This window comes from Sapajus apella, unplaced genomic scaffold (genome assembly GCF_009761245.1).
Source record: "Sapajus apella isolate SASKATOON/1434 unplaced genomic scaffold, GSC_monkey_1.0 scaffold73, whole genome shotgun sequence".
NCBI classification, from domain to species: domain Eukaryota; kingdom Metazoa; phylum Chordata; class Mammalia; order Primates; family Cebidae; genus Sapajus; species Sapajus apella.
In genome coordinates this window covers 8,503,765-8,523,451 of record NW_022437013.1, presented here as the reverse complement: position 1 = coordinate 8,523,451, position 19,687 = coordinate 8,503,765, and the positions used below count along the sequence as shown (strand labels likewise).

The 19,687-nt window shown below is 36.3% G+C and overlaps 1 protein-coding gene across 1 annotated transcript in view; it reads left to right on the top strand.

The window, feature by feature from the left end:
• The first annotated feature begins 234 nt into the window (after positions 1 to 234).
• The window catches only part of RNF128 (ring finger protein 128), a 90,610-nt gene continuing 71,157 nt past the window's right edge, over positions 235 to 19,687 (top strand). The window contains exon 1 of the mRNA XM_032250922.1: positions 235 to 800. Coding sequence (XP_032106813.1) covers positions 395 to 800 — 406 coding nt within the window. The 5' untranslated portion in view covers positions 235 to 394. The remainder of the gene's footprint in view (positions 801 to 19,687) is intronic.

Genomic DNA, 19,687 nt, shown 5'->3' with positions numbered 1-19,687 from the left:
GAATCCAGTTCCTCATTCCAATCCACTCCATGTTTATGAAAATGCATTAGCTGCAACAAGTAAGAAGAAAAAAAAAATCTTCTGCACGAAGTCATCCAATCCTAATAAGTTGACATGTAAAATAAAGTTGATGGTGTTATTTATTACTAAGGTAGTCCTGGTTAAGGGTTATATGTGTGTATAGTTGGAGGAGGGGCAGGCAAAGGGGAATGTAGATAACTAAAGTGAAATAGAGCTGATGTATTCAGAGCTTATGTTGCTGGAGGTGAGATCAGTTACCTACGTGCAACTGAAATTTCAAACTTCTGTTTAGCAGGGACGTGAGTATACAATGGTGACTGATAGTTGGAAATATCAGCAGACATCTTAAATTTTATGCTCAAATGCATGAGCAATGAACCAGGAGAATAAGTCCAAGTTTTTTTGGCTCCTTGCAATTTTTACCTTTTTACTTAAAATTACAGCATCTTTTTCAATGAACGCCTATGTGACTGTGACTTATTACAATGAAACCAGCAACTACACTGCAATAGAGACATGTGAATGTGGTGTTTATGGATTAGCTTCACCAGTGGCTAATGCTATGGGGGTGGTAGGCATCCCTAAGAACAATAACTACCAAGCTTGTGACCACAACATTAGGTTTACTACTACTAAGAAGCCCTGGATTGCGCTGATAGAAAGAGGTAACTGTACATTTTCAGAAAAAATTCAGACAGCAGGCAGAAGAAATGCTGATGCTGTTGTGATTTACAATGCTCCAGAGACCGGCAATCAGACAATACAGATGGCAAATTTTGGTAAGTAATAATTGATTCACAAAGAGGGTAAATGTCTGTGTTTATTTTAGAATGGTATTTCCATCTAGAACTGCTCTAAGTTCTGGCAACGAGGTTGTAAAACAACTTTACTTTAAATTTTCTTGCCTGGCACTAGTTGGAATTACTTTATTATTATTCAATATTTTTAATTAATTTGTCCCAAAGACAGTAGCAATTCATGAAGTGATTCCTATTATCTTTTCGTATTTTCTTAGCAATATATACTTCCTCAGTGCGTATTATGTCATAAATTGCTTTTTGATAAACTGTGCCTTTACCGGTAAACATTTAAAAAATTAATTTCATTATTAATTTGCACCTTTCAGTTTGATTCATTTTCTTCTGCAAGAGGGATTGTATATTTTCAAGTATGTGAAATTACAAAACAGTTTCACTATAATTAAACAATAGCCTATTGTAAGCATGTAAAATGTTACAGAAATGAGGATTTGACTCTACTGTATGCTTGTAAGATTTGTTCATTGTGGATAGGCATGTGTGTTTTTTCCAGACTAGACTTGGTCCAAGAAAAAAACGAATAATTTCAATCAAGGCAAGAGCTGACAGTAGATGAATGCAATATTTTGATAATTGGTGTTATCACTGTCAAATTTGGCCTCTAAGAAAACTAATGCAAAGTAAATTAAGCAGATTTTAGAATCAAAGGAGAAAATCAAACTTATGTTAAGAATAGTATGGTGCTTGGAACGTTCCAAGTTGTACACGTACAATATGGCAGTTTAGTACCAATATTTGAAAACCAAACTGCTTATCTCACAGAGCATCAAAAAACAGGTAAGATGATCTTCAATACTACAAAATTATTGTATATGTAACAAAGCTTTATGTGCTACCTTTTGTGACACATCCTGGACATTGCAAGAGCTTGGACATTCACATTTTATGTTATTTTCTAGCTAAGAGCAACTCATAAGCATTCCCTGTCTGTTCCCATGTTTCTACGAGTAAATTTCATTTTGTAGAAAGAAAGTAATGCTATTTTCCGATAAAGCTTAGGAATTAAATCTGTTCTAAGGAACCTACTTGCTATGCATTTAAACTTAGAGATCCTGAATACTCTGGGTTTCCTTTTGCATGCACACATTCTACTTACACATTCTCGTGCTATTTTTAAAGTATAAATAATATCAAACTAAATAATAGTTCTATTTTCAAAACTTTCTTTGCAACCTGCATTAGGGACTAATATATAGTTGAATCTAGGTACCCTGCCAGTAAATATGAAATATTTACCAAAGATCACTCACAGTAAATCTCTCCAAAAAAAAAAATGCATAGTCATTTGAATATGTGCCTCTGAACAGAGTTTTTAAAAGGAGGCAGTTAGACTTATTATTCAATATATGCCTCCAATATAGCCAAAGATACGTGATCAAAAATATTTTTAAAGAGAAAAAGCTACAGTATTGCACCTGTTTCAAAACAAACACGTTGAAAAAAGATACTGTAATCATCATAACTGTGATAGTTAACATTTATTTGCATTTACTATATATCGGGCACTGTTACAGGGTGTTTATTTTATTTAATGAATGTTGTTTTTTAACATATAATGATATCAACCCCTAAGAATTAAAACTAAATTTGGAATTTTGCCACTTTAAGATCTGCCAACTAGTGTGCCATTGGATTTCTTCCTTCCTAGAAATTTCCCTTATATAAAAACTATTCAGTGATGCAGTTGACAAACATAAGGCAGTAAGTGTGGATATGAAAACTAGATGAGCAAACACTAGATCATTAAAGACTGCCATTATTTTATGCCAACATTTTGTTTGTTGTTACTGACTTTTCATTCGTGTTTTGTTTCATTTTGACACAGTGGGTGGGGGAAGTCCTCCTATAATAAAGTTCACAGCTTCACTTTCTGTCATCTTGTCTTGTATGACCCCTAAAAACCACCTTTTCAGAAAATCACACTGTAGCTCCCTCAGGCCCTTGTACCCTTCTTCTCTTCCCTGACTCTCCCTACCTCTTCATTTCTTCAGTCCCATTTTCCTGTACTAGGCCTTACTAAGCACTTCCACAATGCTGTGTCTCTTTTCTTCTTTCCGATGTCAATGCTCTCCAGCCAAAGACTACTAGCAACAGAATTGTAGTTTAAAAAGTTAGATTTATTACTTGTTGCAGCAATTGGAAGAGCACATACCATGGAAAACCATGGGGAATCCTAGTAAGAGGGTGTTAACAAGGTCTTGCAGGATTTGGGCTTGCTTCAGTGTTTTGGGGGAGAGTTGAAGGAAGGTGGTTGTTAACCAACCATTCTAGTTTGCTTGAGATTGAAAGTTTCTTGGGATGTGGGACTCTCAGTGTGAAACCAGGAAATTCTTGGGAAAACTATGACAAGTTGGTCACCCTAGCTGGCTTTGTTCTGATCTTGGAGGCTGCCAGTAAGTTGAGGTGATTCTGTGTTTATGTTTCTAAATAAATCTTTTTTATAAGTCGGGAAGACTAGCTCATGGCTAAAGCTGTATTTGGTAAAGAAGCAATAGTTACCTTTATTAGCCAGAATAGAGAGATATTTGGTAATTTTTGTGGCTTTGGACACTGTCCATATGTCTGTGTTCAGACCTGATTATGGAGTAGTCTTTTTTGTTTGATTGTTTTGATCCATCATGGTCAAAGATTGACCTTCTCTAATGTTGATGTTCTGTGAGATGGTTTATATTCAACAAGAAAATGTCAAGGCTTAATAGGCTTAATTGAGAGTGCCAGGATAGGTCCTAAATATCAGGGGCAGCTTAGCTCTTTCTCACCAGCAATCTACGTCACCCACCCTCCACATCCTTTTACATTTCTGTGCCTCCCCATCCCCTATTAGTTGCCTTCAAGGGACCTGATAAGCCTAAGGGGTGTTTCTGCACCCTTTACCTTACATGGTTTCATGATTTAAATACAGAGTGTCCTTACTCCTGGGTCCAGTCTATTTACAGCTTCCCTACTAACAGTGTTCTTTTTCTGAAGGGGATAATTTCAGTCTGTGAATAGCTTCCACTGAGGAAGAATAGTGTATGGCCTAATACTTGGAGGTAAACTTTTAACTCAGTTTCCCATTGAGCTGTGTCCAATAGCAGTTTCCCAATTTGCTCTTGGATTTCTCCTTTGGATTATATTCTACATTGGTGAATATATGTGTATCTATCTACACACAAGCATATATGTATATATACACATATTTTCATATTCTAGCTTACCAAAAAGAATAATAGGATTTTGACTTGACATTTTGATGAGGTGGGAAATAGAAGGATATGCCTATCATCTTCTTAAGTAAGTATGTAATGTCCTAACAGTCTTTTCCAAAAACTGTATACAAAGACATTCGGTTCTATTCTAGTGATACAAGAAAATTCAGGAGTCCTGAGTTATCCAAGCAAAAGACCCAGAACATGTTAAGTACTTGCTTGCTGAGCAGACAGCTTAGGTTAAATTTGCTATTTTTAGGTAAAATGCCTTGAAATGCTTAGATTTGGATGTAGTTTATGTCAGCGAGGTCAGTAATTTGGGAGGGATAAAATGGTTTTTATTTTTTATCATTTCAGCCATGTCCAAAGAAGTGGATTAGAGTGAGGTTTGCAGCATTCAGAATCCCCAAAACTCAACGATTCCAGAGTAGTGAAGTGCATGAAAAGGAAGGGTTTAATTATAGCAGCAAACTCACATGCTTTATAAAAATGTTTTTCTAGAAGTAAAAGGAAAAATAAAATCATGGTATGTAAATGAAGTGAGAAGATGACAAAAACTTCAGTAAGACTTTAACTCAGATATGTACATAAAGAACAGCTTAATTCAAGAAAACTGATCAGTTCCATTTCAAATGAGCCTCAAATCTGTCTAGCTCTGTGTATCTCAAAGACACCACTCATTCTATCTTAGACCTCTACAATAGCTTTCTAATTGATTTCCCTCCCGCTCTTGTCCTCTTCCAAGCCCAATCCCCAGACTGTAAGCCAAAGTGGTTTTCTGGAGAAAATAAATCTCACCCTGTTTAAAATCCTTCCGTGGCTTCCCATGACACTCGAAGGAAATTCAAACTTCTTTTCAAGACTTTATCCAGCTCTGAATCATCTGGGCTACTCCTGTGACTTCATTTCCTCTCACTCCCTCCTCTCCTACTCACTGAGCTCTTGCCACAGTGGATTCCTTTCAGTGCCCCAATTCCACTAAACATTTACCTACCAGACAGCCTGAAAGTAACCCTGGATACCTCCCTCATCTTTGATTTCACATCTCATTAAACATAAAGTTCTCTTGATCTTACCTCCAATCATTTCTTAAGTCCATGCACTTTTTCACTTCTGCTGCCTCCATCCAAGCCTGTGCCAACATCATCTTTCACCTGGACCACTGCAATAGCTTTTCAACTGTTCTCCCTGCTATTCTCGCCCCTCTGTAGCACATAGCAGCCAGAGTGATCCTGTGGAAAATGTAATTTCACCCCAGTTAGAATAAAATCCATGTCCTGAGCCCAGGCCTACAAGGTTTGATGCTAATCACATACAATCAGACCTTATGCTATGCCCTTCTCCCCGGCATTACCATGCCTCAGCCACTCTGGTCTTCTCTCTATTTCTTAACTAGGAGAAATAAGCGCAAGCTTTTATACTTGCTGTCTCCTCTGTCTGAGTCAATTATCCTTCAGTTTCTTCACATAATGCTGCCTTGAAAATATAAACATGTCTATCTACTACCCCCAGTCAAGTGCAGGCTACTGCCAGCTCTCTCATTGACTACTGCAAATAGCCTCCAAACTGGGCTCCCTGCTTCTACCCAACCTACCTCATGTATACTCTAAACAGAAGCCAGAGTGATCTAAAAATATAGGTCAATCACATCACTCCTCTTCTCAAGGCTCCCCAGTGACTTTCCATTGTTCTTCAAATAAAGTCTAAACTTTATCAGGCCTAAAAGGACTTGCATGATCTGGCCTCTGCCTATCTCTCCAACCTAATAGTCTACTCTTTCCCTTTCCCTCACAATGCTTCAGCCACTCTGATCTTCAGACATTTTCCCCAACATGTGAAGTTTTTTCCACATGGGATGCTTTTTACTTGCTTTGCTCTCTCTCACCACCATCATTATCACTCATAACAGGTATTCCATATTCCAGTTTAGATGCTTCTTCTAACGGGTCTCCCTTGACCTTATCCATATTATTTTCTATCAAAACCTGCTGCTCATGCTTGTTTAAATATCTTTTAATGTATCTTGTCCTTTTTAAAATTTATTTATTTTTAAAATTTATTTTATTTATTGATTTATTGATTGAGATAGGCTCTTGCTCTGTCACCCAGGCTGGAGTGCAGTAGTATAAACACAGCTCACTGAAGCCTCAAACTCCCTGGGCCCAAGCAATCCTCCCATTTCATCCTCCCAATTAGCTGGGACCACAGACATGTGCCACCACACCAGGCTATTTTATTTTATTTTTTTATTTTATTTTATTTTATTTTATTTTATTAGAGATAGGAGTCTCACTGGGTTGCTCAGGATGGTCTCGAACTCCAGTGTCAAGCAATCCGTCTGCCTCAACATCCCAAACTGCTGAGATTACAGGCATGAACCATCACACTTGGCCTAATTATTTTCTTATTTATTTAGTTTTTGTCTCTCCCACTAGATTGTAAGTTCCAGGAGGACAGAGACCACATCTGTCATGTTTGCCATTATATCCGTTGTACTGAGCTTAGTGCATGGTCTTCACTATTTGCTGAATGAATAAAAGTTTAAGAAACTACAAAACAATTCTCTTTAAGTTATGAAAAGGTGGACAAGTTTAAATGAAATTTGGTAAATTCAGAAAACTATTACATTTTTAAATTGTTTTTATTTTTGCTGATACAAGTAATAAATGAGTAGTTTCTCCTATAAAAAATACTAACAATATAATTAGAGTCTCCCCTTGACTACCACCCCCAATTCCAGCACCCTTCCAAGAGATAACTATTGCTGTTCATTCAGTATGTAACCTTTCAGACTTTTTCTATTCACTTTCGCATATATATATGCAGAAAACACATAGTCATTTTGTGTTTTATTTTTACCATTAACAAAGTTATTCTGTAGCTTGCTTCAGCTACTCAACAATAGAAACTGGAGTTATATTCATGTCAGTAAATTTAGCTTTAAATCAAATTTATTCTTTTAGCTATTGCATATTAATTCTTTTAGCTATTGCATATTAATATTGCATACACACACCTAATTTATTTAACCACTCCCCTAGTAACGGACATTTGAGTTTTTTTCAATGCTGCTCTTTTATAAACAATACTTCAATTAACATAATTATTGCTGATACATAAGAAAGTTGTTGATATTGATCTTGTATCACTATTGTTGGCCTTGCATCTGACCACCTTGTTGAACTCCTGTTAATTCATCCATTGATTCTCTTGAAATTTCAAGATAAGTGATCACTTTCTCTAGAAAGTTTTGCTTCTTCTTTTATACTTATTATACCTCTTAATTTTCCCAGTGGTCTTATTCCATTATCTAGGGCTACGATAGTGCTAACAGTATATATCCTTGACTTGTTCTTAATTTTACTGAAAAGTGCTCCCACTGTTCTATCATTGAGTATGTTATTTGATAGAAGCTTCTGGGAGATACTCTTTATTAAGTTTCAGGACTTCAGTAAGGCTTTTGAATTTTGTTATTCTTATTGGTAAGCTAGAATATCAATATATATATGTATATATGCATATATGTTTGTGCGTAAATAGATAGAGATAATAGTCACCATTGTAGGATATGACCTAAAAGGAAAACCTAATAGTTTTCTGTTAGCTTGGGAGAAATAATAAGGTGGTATACAGAAACAATAGGTGATCTCCATAAATTAGGTATAGAAAGAAGAAACAATGGATAAAAGGGACAATTTTGTTTTTCCCCGCAATATAGTTTTATTAGTGCCCTGGATAAAAGAATCAAAAAAAGATTTCATTGCATTTACATATGATTCCAAGTTGAGTGTCAAGTTGTAAAACACAAACAAAAGTAAAAGCATCTTGACAAAGTAGGAAAATTATTTATTAAGAACAAAATGAAGTACCATGGTGAATAGTAAAGAATAATAAATGTGGAAACAGACATAAAATAGAAATATATGGGCAAAAAAGATGGATTTCTAAGCAAAATATTTGACAACTACATTGTACCACAAGTCAAATAAAGAATGACATAGTTATTTTTAAAACTGAGATGATCATGGGATGTATTTGTACGTATATAACATGTTAGGTCTGGAAAATAACTCAGCTATACTTTGAATTCATGAATCTCTGCAAACATTATAAACTTTTGTTTTACCTGGCTTACAACAACAAATGATTTTAGTACCTCTTACATGCTTTCACACAAATGCCCAAGTGCCCACCTCCCCTAGGTACAGGCACATACAAACATAATTGCATAAAAATGTATGTTTATAAGGAAATCAAGATATAGTACCTCTGGGGACCGATTTCGAGATAAAAACAAAATGAGTAAATTTACTGTGATCCCTTTCAATTACATTTCATGTACCTTTTCTCCATTTTAAAATCAAAGAACATTTTGAAAGCATCTAAACAGGTGCTATTTGTTCATTAATATATCCTTGGCTTAACTCTTGGCCTCTTTCTCCTAAATTTTTAATGTTTCATTTATTATATTATGATTTGCTGTTCAGATACAGATTTCCCTCAGAATTACGTGCAATCATTAGAAAAGAGTGTGTGTGTAAATACACACAGAACAATGTCTGAGCAAGATTGTATAAAGTAGGCTACTTGCTCTTGAGTACTCTCTCTCTCTGCCTTTCTCATTTCAGCAGTCCTCAGTTCCTAACTGCCCTTACCCCAGCTTTCCCTCTTCCTTCATTTAAGAGTACATTCAATAGGCAGCAAGGACATCATATAAACAAATTATATCTGTTTCTGTCTAAACTTGCATGTTTTATGTCCTACTTATTTAGAAAACTGTTCAAGATTCAGGTGCTATTTTGATAAAGTTGGGGGAGGGATTTTACTTGTGGCACCTGGAAACAACATACCTTAAGAGAAAAACAAAACAGATTTCTTCCTGGTGATATCAGGACCTTTGACAGAACTTTGGAAGAGTGAATTCCAGGAGATGATTTCAGAGTGTTCCTTGTTACATAATGCAAGCAACAACTTGTTCTATCTATGCTCAGGACCAGCTTAGAGCACATAAATATTCAACAGGATAGTAATGTTAATTGTAATGTAAATATTTAACAATATAGTAATGTTAACTGTAACTTTTTAGAGTTTTAGATGTATATCATATTTTTTTCTAAATTTTTAATGACATATATTATCAGCATGACCAAACTAATGACTTTGATATGCAATGATAATAACACAAAGTACTTAAATAAATTCATCTCTAGCAATAATCAATACACTGACATCTCCTCTGTGGGGAGAACAAATAAAGAGAAATGAAAATTTGCTTAATAGTTCACTTGCTTTCCATTTATATTTTAAATGACTGTCTCAGCATCATTTCTCATAATAAATTGGAGCTCTTTATTTATTTCAGCAATGTACCTGTTAAAATATCTGCTTTTCCTTCCCCTTTATGAGGGCAGTTGTTAATAGCAAGTACTCTGTTAGCTATGTGGCAAGCATTCTTTTAAGTGTAATCATCCCAACAATTCCTACGAGGTATATAGTGTCAGTATCTCCATTTTATATATAAGAAAACTGAGGCACAGAGAGATTGGTTAATTTTGCCATGATCATACAGCTAGTAAATTTCAAAGCTGAGGTTTGAACCCTAATATCCTAATAATTAAGAGTCTGTGCTCTTAATTAGTACACAATAATACCTCTCTAGTGAGCATATACTATGGAAGGCACTATAAAGAAAAATGGTACAAAAATATCATAATTGCCCTCAAGGAGGGAAATGTAGTCAGGGGACTAATATTTATACAAGTCAATAAAAGGCAGAATAGAAATGTTAAGGTTATTGGAACTGAAAGAGTTAAGAATTGTAAAGGTCACAGTGTTGGAACATAGAAGTTGATAGCAGAGGAGTTCAAAGACCAGTACTGGGAATATGAAAGTGAGAGAGTTATAAGATAACCAATCAGAAAGTGGGATATTTCTGTTAGGATTTCAGAGGTTTAGCAATTAGGATGCTGATAATAACCAGAGTATGGCCATGGAATTGGGGTCAATAAAGTGGAATGGAGACAAAAATTCCTGAAGTTGAATCACGCTGAGGCCAGAATGTTGGATGATGTAAGGATTTGGGGGTGAAAAGGATGTCTGTGATCCAAATGATAATGTCTTCAATAAATGTGGGGAAATGACTGGGAGGTTGGTCCATGGGCAAGCAGAGAGGAAAGTAATAGAGATTGTTAAAACAAAATGCTCTGAGTCTCCAAGAAGCAGATTTTTGATTCATAAGAGTGGGGGAGTAGTCTGGAAACAGCAATATGAGAGTGAAGAGACTCCTATGCCTTGAAATATGTGGGGCACGAACAGATGAGCTACCTTTACTGAAAATACCTGAAGGAGAAGTCGTGTCCTCATGATAAGATAGCTTTTGGTTGAGTCAGGAACCACAGGGAACCCACAGCAAAGAGAAGACGAGGAAAGTATACAGTTAAATATGTGTCATGTAACCAGACATCTAGAAGACACAATGGAAACTTTGGGGAGAGGAGAAGTAGAAGAAGAAAGTAATGAGCAGTACAGAGAGAGGAGTGCAGAAGTAAATAGTAAGCAAATGAGTTTCCATTTGGGGCACTAGCTAAGGATGAAATGAATATGAGACCAGGTGGCAATAATGTAAAGATTGGAAATGAAATTCTGGAGTAAATTTGTCTCAGACAAGTATGGGACTTTGTTTATCAATGTAAAAGTCTAGCATTGTATATAAAATGTAAGAGCATTATTTACAAGGGAGCAGGCAATTTTGAAGGAGCTGGGAAGGGCAGAGCTGAACAGATTAAGCATGAAAATGTGAATGAATTTAAATCAGAAGGGTTTGTTCCTAGAGCTATGATTGTAGATCACAGAGATGGAGAAGCATGTCAATGTTTCAGCAGGGAGGGAGTGTACACTGGAGAGTAACAGGTGCTAAATGACCTGAATATAAAACTAACCTGCCCTAGGGTTCCAAATGGAACTCCTTTATAGTCTTAATCCATGTACAAGTTGGTACTTGACTTGAGTGTCACCTGGGTATCTGGAGGACGTTGCATAAAAATAGGAAATCATTATAAAGAACAAGCACATGAAAAATTCTTTGGGGCCATTTTAATAAATCAAATGGCTGGAAAATGATCTGTTATAATTAATGCTAATTACTTATCTGCCTTGATAAGATTAGGATTTTAGTAAAAACTGGTAGAAACTTAGAGAAGGCCTTAGGATGTCAAAATTGGAATCATTAAATGCCTGGATACCCTACATTCCAGAATTGAATTAAATTCAATCGACATTTATTTGTGTATATTTTTAGCTTTCAAATAGAAATGTAAATTGAGTTCTTTTCCTCAAAGCAGTCAATTCAGCAGCAGAAGAGAAGTGCAGAATCAGTCAAATAAGATGTTTGATATTATTTTAGCTCTAAATATGTCAGCATGGACCAAATAACCATTTTTCAGAAATAATTTTTCCACTGATTTTTTTAGCCTCATATAGGATGCAGCCAGCATCTAAATGCTCGGTAACTTATGTATAGCAACATTAGCTGCAGTTGGAGGCCATAGTGGTTACATCTGAGAAATGCAGTATCATTTCAACCATACAAACAGGCAAACACTCTTAGAAAATTAGTTTTGTAAAAAAGCTAGGATATGCAAAATGGCCATATTTACCAAAGGGATTTGTGAGGGTTTCTTGGAACAGAACTCAGAGATAGGTGGGTAAATCACATTTTGGTTAACAGAAGGTATATAATTTGATTGTTTCACAAAGAATGCATCTTTCTCACCTGGAAGCTGCCTTCCATTACCTCAACAAGGGCAGCTTAAAGAAGGCCTAAAGAGAAATACTAGGGCTCTAATCTGATGCTTACCACATGATACCTCAAGGGCCTGGGCGATCAAGGGGTGAAGAGAAGCCTTAGGGTATGAAGCCCTGGGGTGCTATTCATTCCTGTTTACTTGTCCGTAGCCTTAGCCAAGGATAGCTTTGCAGTGTGGCTAGGAGGAAATCTGTTAGGGAGAGCAAGTTCTGGCTGACTTGGGTTTTCTAACTGGAGAATAAGAGAAGGCAAAAAATGTGATTTTTTTCATCTAAAAAACAAGGGTTTGCTTATTAACTCAAGGAATATTTACTGAGAGTCAACTATTTGTCCTCCCAAGTTTTAAATTTCATAGTTCTATCTCTGAACCTTCAAGCATGCATGGCTTCTACCAAAAGCAGTGAGATGTAATAGTGATTCAAGGCATGGGCTTTGTAGGAGGACAGAACTGGGTTTGAATCCCAGATCTGCTGTTTGTTTTCTAGATGTGTGATCTTGGACTAGTTACTTAACCACTCTGAATCTCAGTCTTCTGACATCAGTCATCTCATCTATAAAATGGGAATACTAGCAATACTACTTTAAACGGCAAAAGATGTGTAGGATCTGATAAGAAATAAGAGTATGTGGTACTACTTTATATAGGGTGGTTGTAAGGATTAAATTAGATAATGCATATAAAGAAGGCACTTTGCACAATGTCTATTCTATAGTAGACAGTAAAAACTATGGCAGTAGCAAGATGATGCTCATGAAGTCATCCTTACTTTTGGTTCACTCTCCCTCTTCTTCACCTATCAAAGTCTCTTTCTCATTTTAAACTATTGGACAAAAATATGTGTCCTACAAGAAGTCTTTTTTGGCTAACAGTTTATCCTGATCTTTCCTTTACCTGGCACATATTCAAAATTTACATACATTGTTTGGGTCATGCTAATTTTGTTTTTTTGCCTATTTTTATGTATTCTTATATATTCATTTGTATAATTCCTGAATTCCTAATTATGATAGAATAATAGATTCATAGATTAAACACAAAAGAATATAACATTTTCATGTACTCCAGGAATCCCTTAAACTAAAACCCTGTCCAGTGGTCATTCATTTACTACTTGGGCACTTTCAGAGACAGAGACTTCATCATCTCGCAAGGCAGTTCAGTTCATTGCTGAACAGCTCAAGTTTTTAGAAAGTTATTTTTCAAACTATGCCAGAATGTGCTTTCCTCTAACTTTCACACATTTTTCCTTGTTGTGCCTTCCTGAACAATATAGGACATATTTGAAATTGTCTTCTATTTATTTTATATCATCCAGTCAATTCCCAATCAGTGGTATTGATTCATTTGCTTTTTTTTTTTTAACTAATGGTAGAATTTCAATGTTTTTACCACTAAAATAATAATAAATAGATAATTTTTAAAATTTTTCTAATGGTGGGATGGGGGTACTCCATCTGCTTTTTGAGGATGACTTTACTTTTATGTCTTGGAGAAGGATTTGGGGGCCAGTCATCTGTGCAATGTGGGTTTTTTGGGTCTCAGGAATCCCCCTGCCCACCAATATCCTCCTCCTTATTAATATGCTGTCTAAATTTTCATCCTTTACTAAAACAGCATTCCTTCGGGTTTTAAAAGCCATGGGGTCTTAGAGTTCTTTTAAAAAGGCACATGGTCCCAGGAAAAATAACACCAACTGAAAAGTACTGATACCTTAGCAGGAATTAATTCATTGATGGCAACCTGAGTGTAAAATAGCAGATTTGATTGAGGTGTGATCTGGAAGCAGTAAAAGACTAAAGGACATCCAGGGACTTTGTTTCATTCATACCAGGCCTTCATTGATGGATGAATAAATGAGAGTATGAAAATGATTGAATGAGGCTGGAAAAGTGAGTATCTATCCCACTAAACAAATATTACCTATTTCGTTATTCTATCTAGAGCCATTTAAGTGTAATAACACCAGAAAGATTGGGATTCCTTCGCTTAATGACACCATGCTGACTTTTAACAGAGTACTCTTTTAATCTCTGTCTGTTCTCCCCGCTGCTATTTGATGTCTCATCTTTAGCTGGCAGTTGGAGACATGACTTCTTTGCTAGGCTGCTTCTATATAAAGCTCTGGCAGTAGGAACTGCCTAGATTACCAACAGTGATTCACACAGCAACATAAAGTGCTTACACCCACACAGGGTCATGGAGTGAAGGAACCAGATACCAGTTCAGATCTTGTTTCACTGCACAATATTGTGGAAGTAGTTAACATTACTCTCCACTTATCTACATAAGCTATTGTAGATGTAGTGATCTCCATCATACTATGTGAATTTGAGTAGAGCATTAAAACCCTCACTAAGTCTTACCAGCGTTTAAGTTTAAAATGTGGGTTTAGCACTTAGAGGAGTGAGGAGATTATTAAGTGCCTTCAGAGAATAGGAACTCTTTAAGTAGTATATAGAAACAACTGTTTCCTGCAAACAATCTTTGCCTGTTCAATAAAGCAAATCCAGTAGTGCTTCTCTTCGGCATCATTTCAGTAGTGATTCCTTTGTGTTGTTGTATTACTTGAAAATAATAAACCTGCATTTTGTATATTTTTAAAACTTTGAGAGGAAGGCCTACCTGACAGCAGGTTTCTTAACAATGAAAGGTTATATTTAAAAATACACAAAATGCCTGTTTTGAGACTATACAGTAATGTAATCAAAGCTAATGAAATACAGAAATCTGCTTCAAAGAACAATGTAAGTGATTTTAATTAATAGTTCAGTTGCTTCTATGCGAATTAATACTTTCTAAAGCACCAGAAAAATTGTGGGGGTTTTTTTCCCAGTGAAGAACTTATATACAATATGAATTTCCTTTATCATGGAATGAGTACTAGTCATTCTCCAAAATAATGAAATATTACTATATTCTATAATTCCAGTTATAGAACTTGCCAACTTCAAGGAAGTCTGATTAGTATAGTTTCACTCTATTTGCAAAATAATAGTGAAAGTAGGGTTCTGTTTCCTTTATTCTGTATGCTTGCATACATCATGGTGTCAGACTGTACTTCTGACAATGAAAAAAGTTGTATCTAAAAGAATATTCCCATTGCTCATTTGTGGATATTGTTCACATTATTGGATATCCTATTAATGCTTTTCTGAAGAAATAGATGTTCACAGTCCATTAATCCTTACTCTATAAATACCTAAAATGTTAGAAAAGTGATAAATATTGATAAAACTTGTCTCCTTCAAGTAATAATACATTATGAATCTTCTACTTAGGCTTCCATTTCACTGAATTGTGTCCTTTAACTGTAATTACATTTTTATAATATGACTCTATGTTGATTTGGTTTTGTTTTATATTCATTTGGAACATTTTTCTGTTACAACTTCTTTTTTTTTTTTTTTTTCTTTGAGATGGAGTTTCTTCACTCTGGTTGCACAGGGTGAAATGCAATGGCACGATCTCAGCTCACCACAACCTTTTCCTCCCGGATTCAAGTGATTCTCCTGCCTCAGCATCCCGAGTAGCTGAGATTACAGGCATGTACCACCACACCTGGCTAATTTTGTATTTTTACTAGAGATAGGGTTTCTCCATGTTGATCAGGATGGTCTCAACCTCCCGACCTCAGGTAATCTGCCCTCCTTAGCCTCCCAAAAGTGCTGAGATTATAGGCATGAGCCACCATACCCAGCCTGTTATAATTTCTTATGGGAATGTTTTCATTTCCCTACAGTAAGATCTTAGAAATAGTTTATATGTTTTAGAAAGGCTTCCTCAGGGCCGGGCGCGGTGGCTCAAGCCTGTAATCCCAGCACTTTCGGAGGCCGAGGCGGGTGGATCACGAGGTCAACAGATCGAGACCATCCTGGTCAACATGGTGAAACCCCGTCTCTACCAAAAATACAAAAAAATTAGCTGGGCATGGTGGTGCGTGCCTGTAATCCCAGCTACTCAGGAGGCTGAGGCAGGAGAATTGCCTGAACCCAGGAGGCGGAGGTTGCGGTGAGCCGAGATCGCGCCATTGCACTCCAGCCTGGGTAACATGAGTGAAACTCCGTCTCAAAAAAAAAAAAAAAGAAAAGAAAAAAAAAGAAAGCCTTCCTCAATCACATATCCTATTTGTACTTTACGGAAAGAAAATAGTACTCAGAATAGAAGGGTAATTTAAGACTTTTACCTTCAGCCAAACAAAATGGCAAAAACAAACAAACACTCCAATGTCCTAAATTTACTTTCATATCAATTTTAATTACTGCATGAATTGTATTCTGATTCCTGAGAAGCTAAACAGTAAAGTACCATGTTCTACTGAAATATGAAAAAAATAGATAATCTCAATTCCTTTAATATGGTTGTTTTCCTGACCCTGAGTCTGTTTCACCCTTGTCTTTGATATATCACTAGAATTTGTTATGAACAAAAGGAAAGCAATGAAGACATACACAACAAAAGGCAAATTTCTAGTCTTCCAAGCACTACTTTTGCACCTGTTATTATAAATTCTGTTAAAATGGTGTAAACAATCATGGATAATGTATTAGGAAACTCAGAGAACTACAATTGATTGAGGATATTGACTTAAATAAGTCAGAAGAATTTTCAGTTTGATAAAATTAATACATTTTGGAGTTTCAGGGGTATCAAAAGCTGATCTGGCCAGGCACTGTGACTCACACCTGTAATCCCAGCACTTTGGGAGGCTGAGGCGGGCAGATCACTTGAGGTCAGGAGTATGAGGACAGCCTAGCCAACAAGGTAAAACTCTGTCTCTAATCAAATACAAAAATTAGCAGGGCATGGTAGCAGGGCCCTGTAATCCCAGCTTCTGGAGAGGCTGAGGCAGGAGGATTGCTTGAACCTAGGAGGCAGAGTTTGCAGTGAGCTGAGATCGTGCCACTGTACTCCAGCCTGGGCAAGACTTCATCTTAAAAAAAAAAAAAAAAAAAAAACTGATCTGGTTGCCTTAGGGAGAAATTCACAAATAAAATAGCCTGCTATATTCTGGCCAATTTTATTTTTTGTGTGTCTGTTGGCACTGGGAGAAGTGGAAGTAATAGTCTCTCTAGGTTCGGTCTAGTTTTGTGATTTGCCTCTTCTGAAGCCATAAACAGGAATATGTGGTCAACTGAAATGTGGCTTACATGTGTACAATGTATGCAACTGAACTGTGCACAACCCATTTGACAGTGAAGGAAATTGGTGGGAAAATACTTCCTGATTATTTGCTACTTTACCACGCAGAATGTTGAAAAATATTTTGATCCACAGCAAATATAGAAATAATTTTTGTGGTGGGCATTGAACAATGAGAACATGTGGACACAGGGAGGGGAGCATCACACACTGGGATCTGTCGGGGGAAATAGGGGAGGGACAGCGAGGGGTGGGGAGTTGGGGAGAGATAGCATGGGGAGAAATGCCAGATATAGGTGATGGGGAGGAAGGCAGCAAATCACACTGCCATGCGTGTACCTATGCAACAATCTTGCATGTTCTTCACATGTACCCCAAAACCTAAAATGCAATTAAAAAAAAATTTGAATTAAAGAAAAAGAAAAAAAAGCAATAATTTTTGCTGAAAAAAACCACTGAATCAAATTCCTCATTCTCAAAATACCCACTTAATTTATAGGAAGATATACTTATTTATAGGGGCCGGCCTCTCTCCCCACTTACCCACTGCGTAGCCCCATGGGTGGGGAGGTTTGGAGTGAAAATGCACTTGCAAACCCTGCAAAAATCTGGAATTAGTATCCACCCCTTCACAGATATCCTCTTGTGGCTGGCAGAATTATTTAGTTGGTTTACATATTTATGGTGCTATCACCTGACAGTAAGATCATTTTGTTTCATAAAACACAGGGGAATTCCTAAGCACATAACAAAGTTTTCATTTATTTGGTCCTAGACAGTATTTTAAATCTTCCTTTAAAACTAGGTAAGTGAGCCAGACCTATCCATACCAAAAAAACTTGTGAATTTGTATTTAGGATTTATTCATTGCGTATTATAGTTACAGTGGAATTCCTTTTCTCAACCCACTGTACAACTGGATGACACAGCATTTTTTTGTTCCAACCTTACAAAAGAAAGGCCCAGTAGAGGGCATGTTGAACGTCTTTATGACTAATTCAAAAACTTCAGTACTTGTCTCAAGCATATTTAAATGATAACCTGTTTTTATTTTTATTTTTTCCATATTTTTAAATTTTTAAGTTCTAGGATACATGTGCAGGGCATGCAGGTTTGGGTAACTTGTTATATTGGCATCTGAAATCAAATTTCCAATGTCTTCTGACACCATATGGCAATTGTTTCAATTAAGAGAACACCAAGACACTCAGCCAAGGTCAGCCAAATTGATTTAAATAAAACAAAAATCAATCTAATTGATTATTTTAAAACTAACCATCTTGAAGATGTGAATAAATTCCCAGAATGAATAAGATCAGTAAGTTCATAGAATCCTTTTAGTGACTACATGCTCATGGGAATAAGGTGACATACAGAATACAAAAACGATAAGTTTTGCCATTAATTTAATTATTTGCATGTGGCTAGCCCACTGATAGTGTTTAAATCTCAGGTTAACTTTCTTTGATCAGTCAGCATACTTCAGAGTCACTTCTTTATAGGTCTGAAGAGAATGCCTGCATAAAACATAAGATGAAAATGTGCTGAAGCTGGCATTTCAAAGCCAACTTTGAATGTCTTTTTGATTATCTACTCCTTTGTATTATCTACATCACTGCTTCCCATCTACTGGTATCTGTAACTGACTCAATTCCTTTTTAAAGAATAATCAGCAACAACCCTGAGAAAACTATACCTTGCTTTAGGTGGAAAATGAAATTCAATTCAAAAAAGAAAAAAGTTAATTTTAACATCTGAAGAAGAAAGCCAGTAAAGCAAGGTTATTGTTAATGTCTTAAGAGTATAATTCTTAATTCTTCTAAGAGAAATATCATTAGAGCTTTGATAAATCACTAACACTTTGAGCATGAGTGCCTTCTATTCCTAAATATCTGACAAACTACAATGAATCAGAATGCTACATTTTGCAAGACACAAGTTCCCTTACATATTCTCCATGTTTTTTTCTGCCTACACATCTAAAATGTTACTCAACTCAGCTATTTTTCCCATTGTAGTATTTAAAATTTTACTCTTCCCTCTTTCTATTTTAATAACCCTTTGCCACAGTTAATATTACACATGTTTACTAAAAGATATATTATTTGAACTAAGTGACTGAACATTCCACTTTTAACCAATTGTTTCGGTGTTATGTAGATAAGCCTGATTCTTGACTATCTCCTAATTCTTCAAGTTATAAGTAGATTAAACAGAGAATGTTACTTTCTTTTTCTTTTTTTTTTTTTTTTTTGAAATACAGTCTCAATGTGTGGCCCAGGCTGGAGTGCAGTGGCACTATCTAGGCTCATTGCAACCTCTGCCTCCCAGGTTCAAGTGATTCTCCTGCCTCAGCCTCCCGAGTAGCTGGGAGTGTAGGCACCCACCACCTTGCCCTTGTATTTTTTGTATTTTATTAGAGATGGGTTTTCACGATGTTGGCCAGGCTGGTCTTGAACTCCGGAGTTCAAGTGGTCCCCCACCACTGCATTGGGCATCCAAATTGCTGGGATTACAGCTGTGAGCCACTGTCCCTGGCCTGATGAAGGGAAGAAAGAAGAAGAAGAAGAAGAAGAAGAAGAAGAAGAAGAAGAAGAAGAAGAAGGAGAAGGAGAAGGAGAAGGAGAAGGAGAAGGAGAAGGAGAAGGAGAAGGAGAAGGAGAAGGAGAAGGAGAAGGAGAAGGAGAAGGAGAAGGAGAAGGAGAAGGAGAAGGAG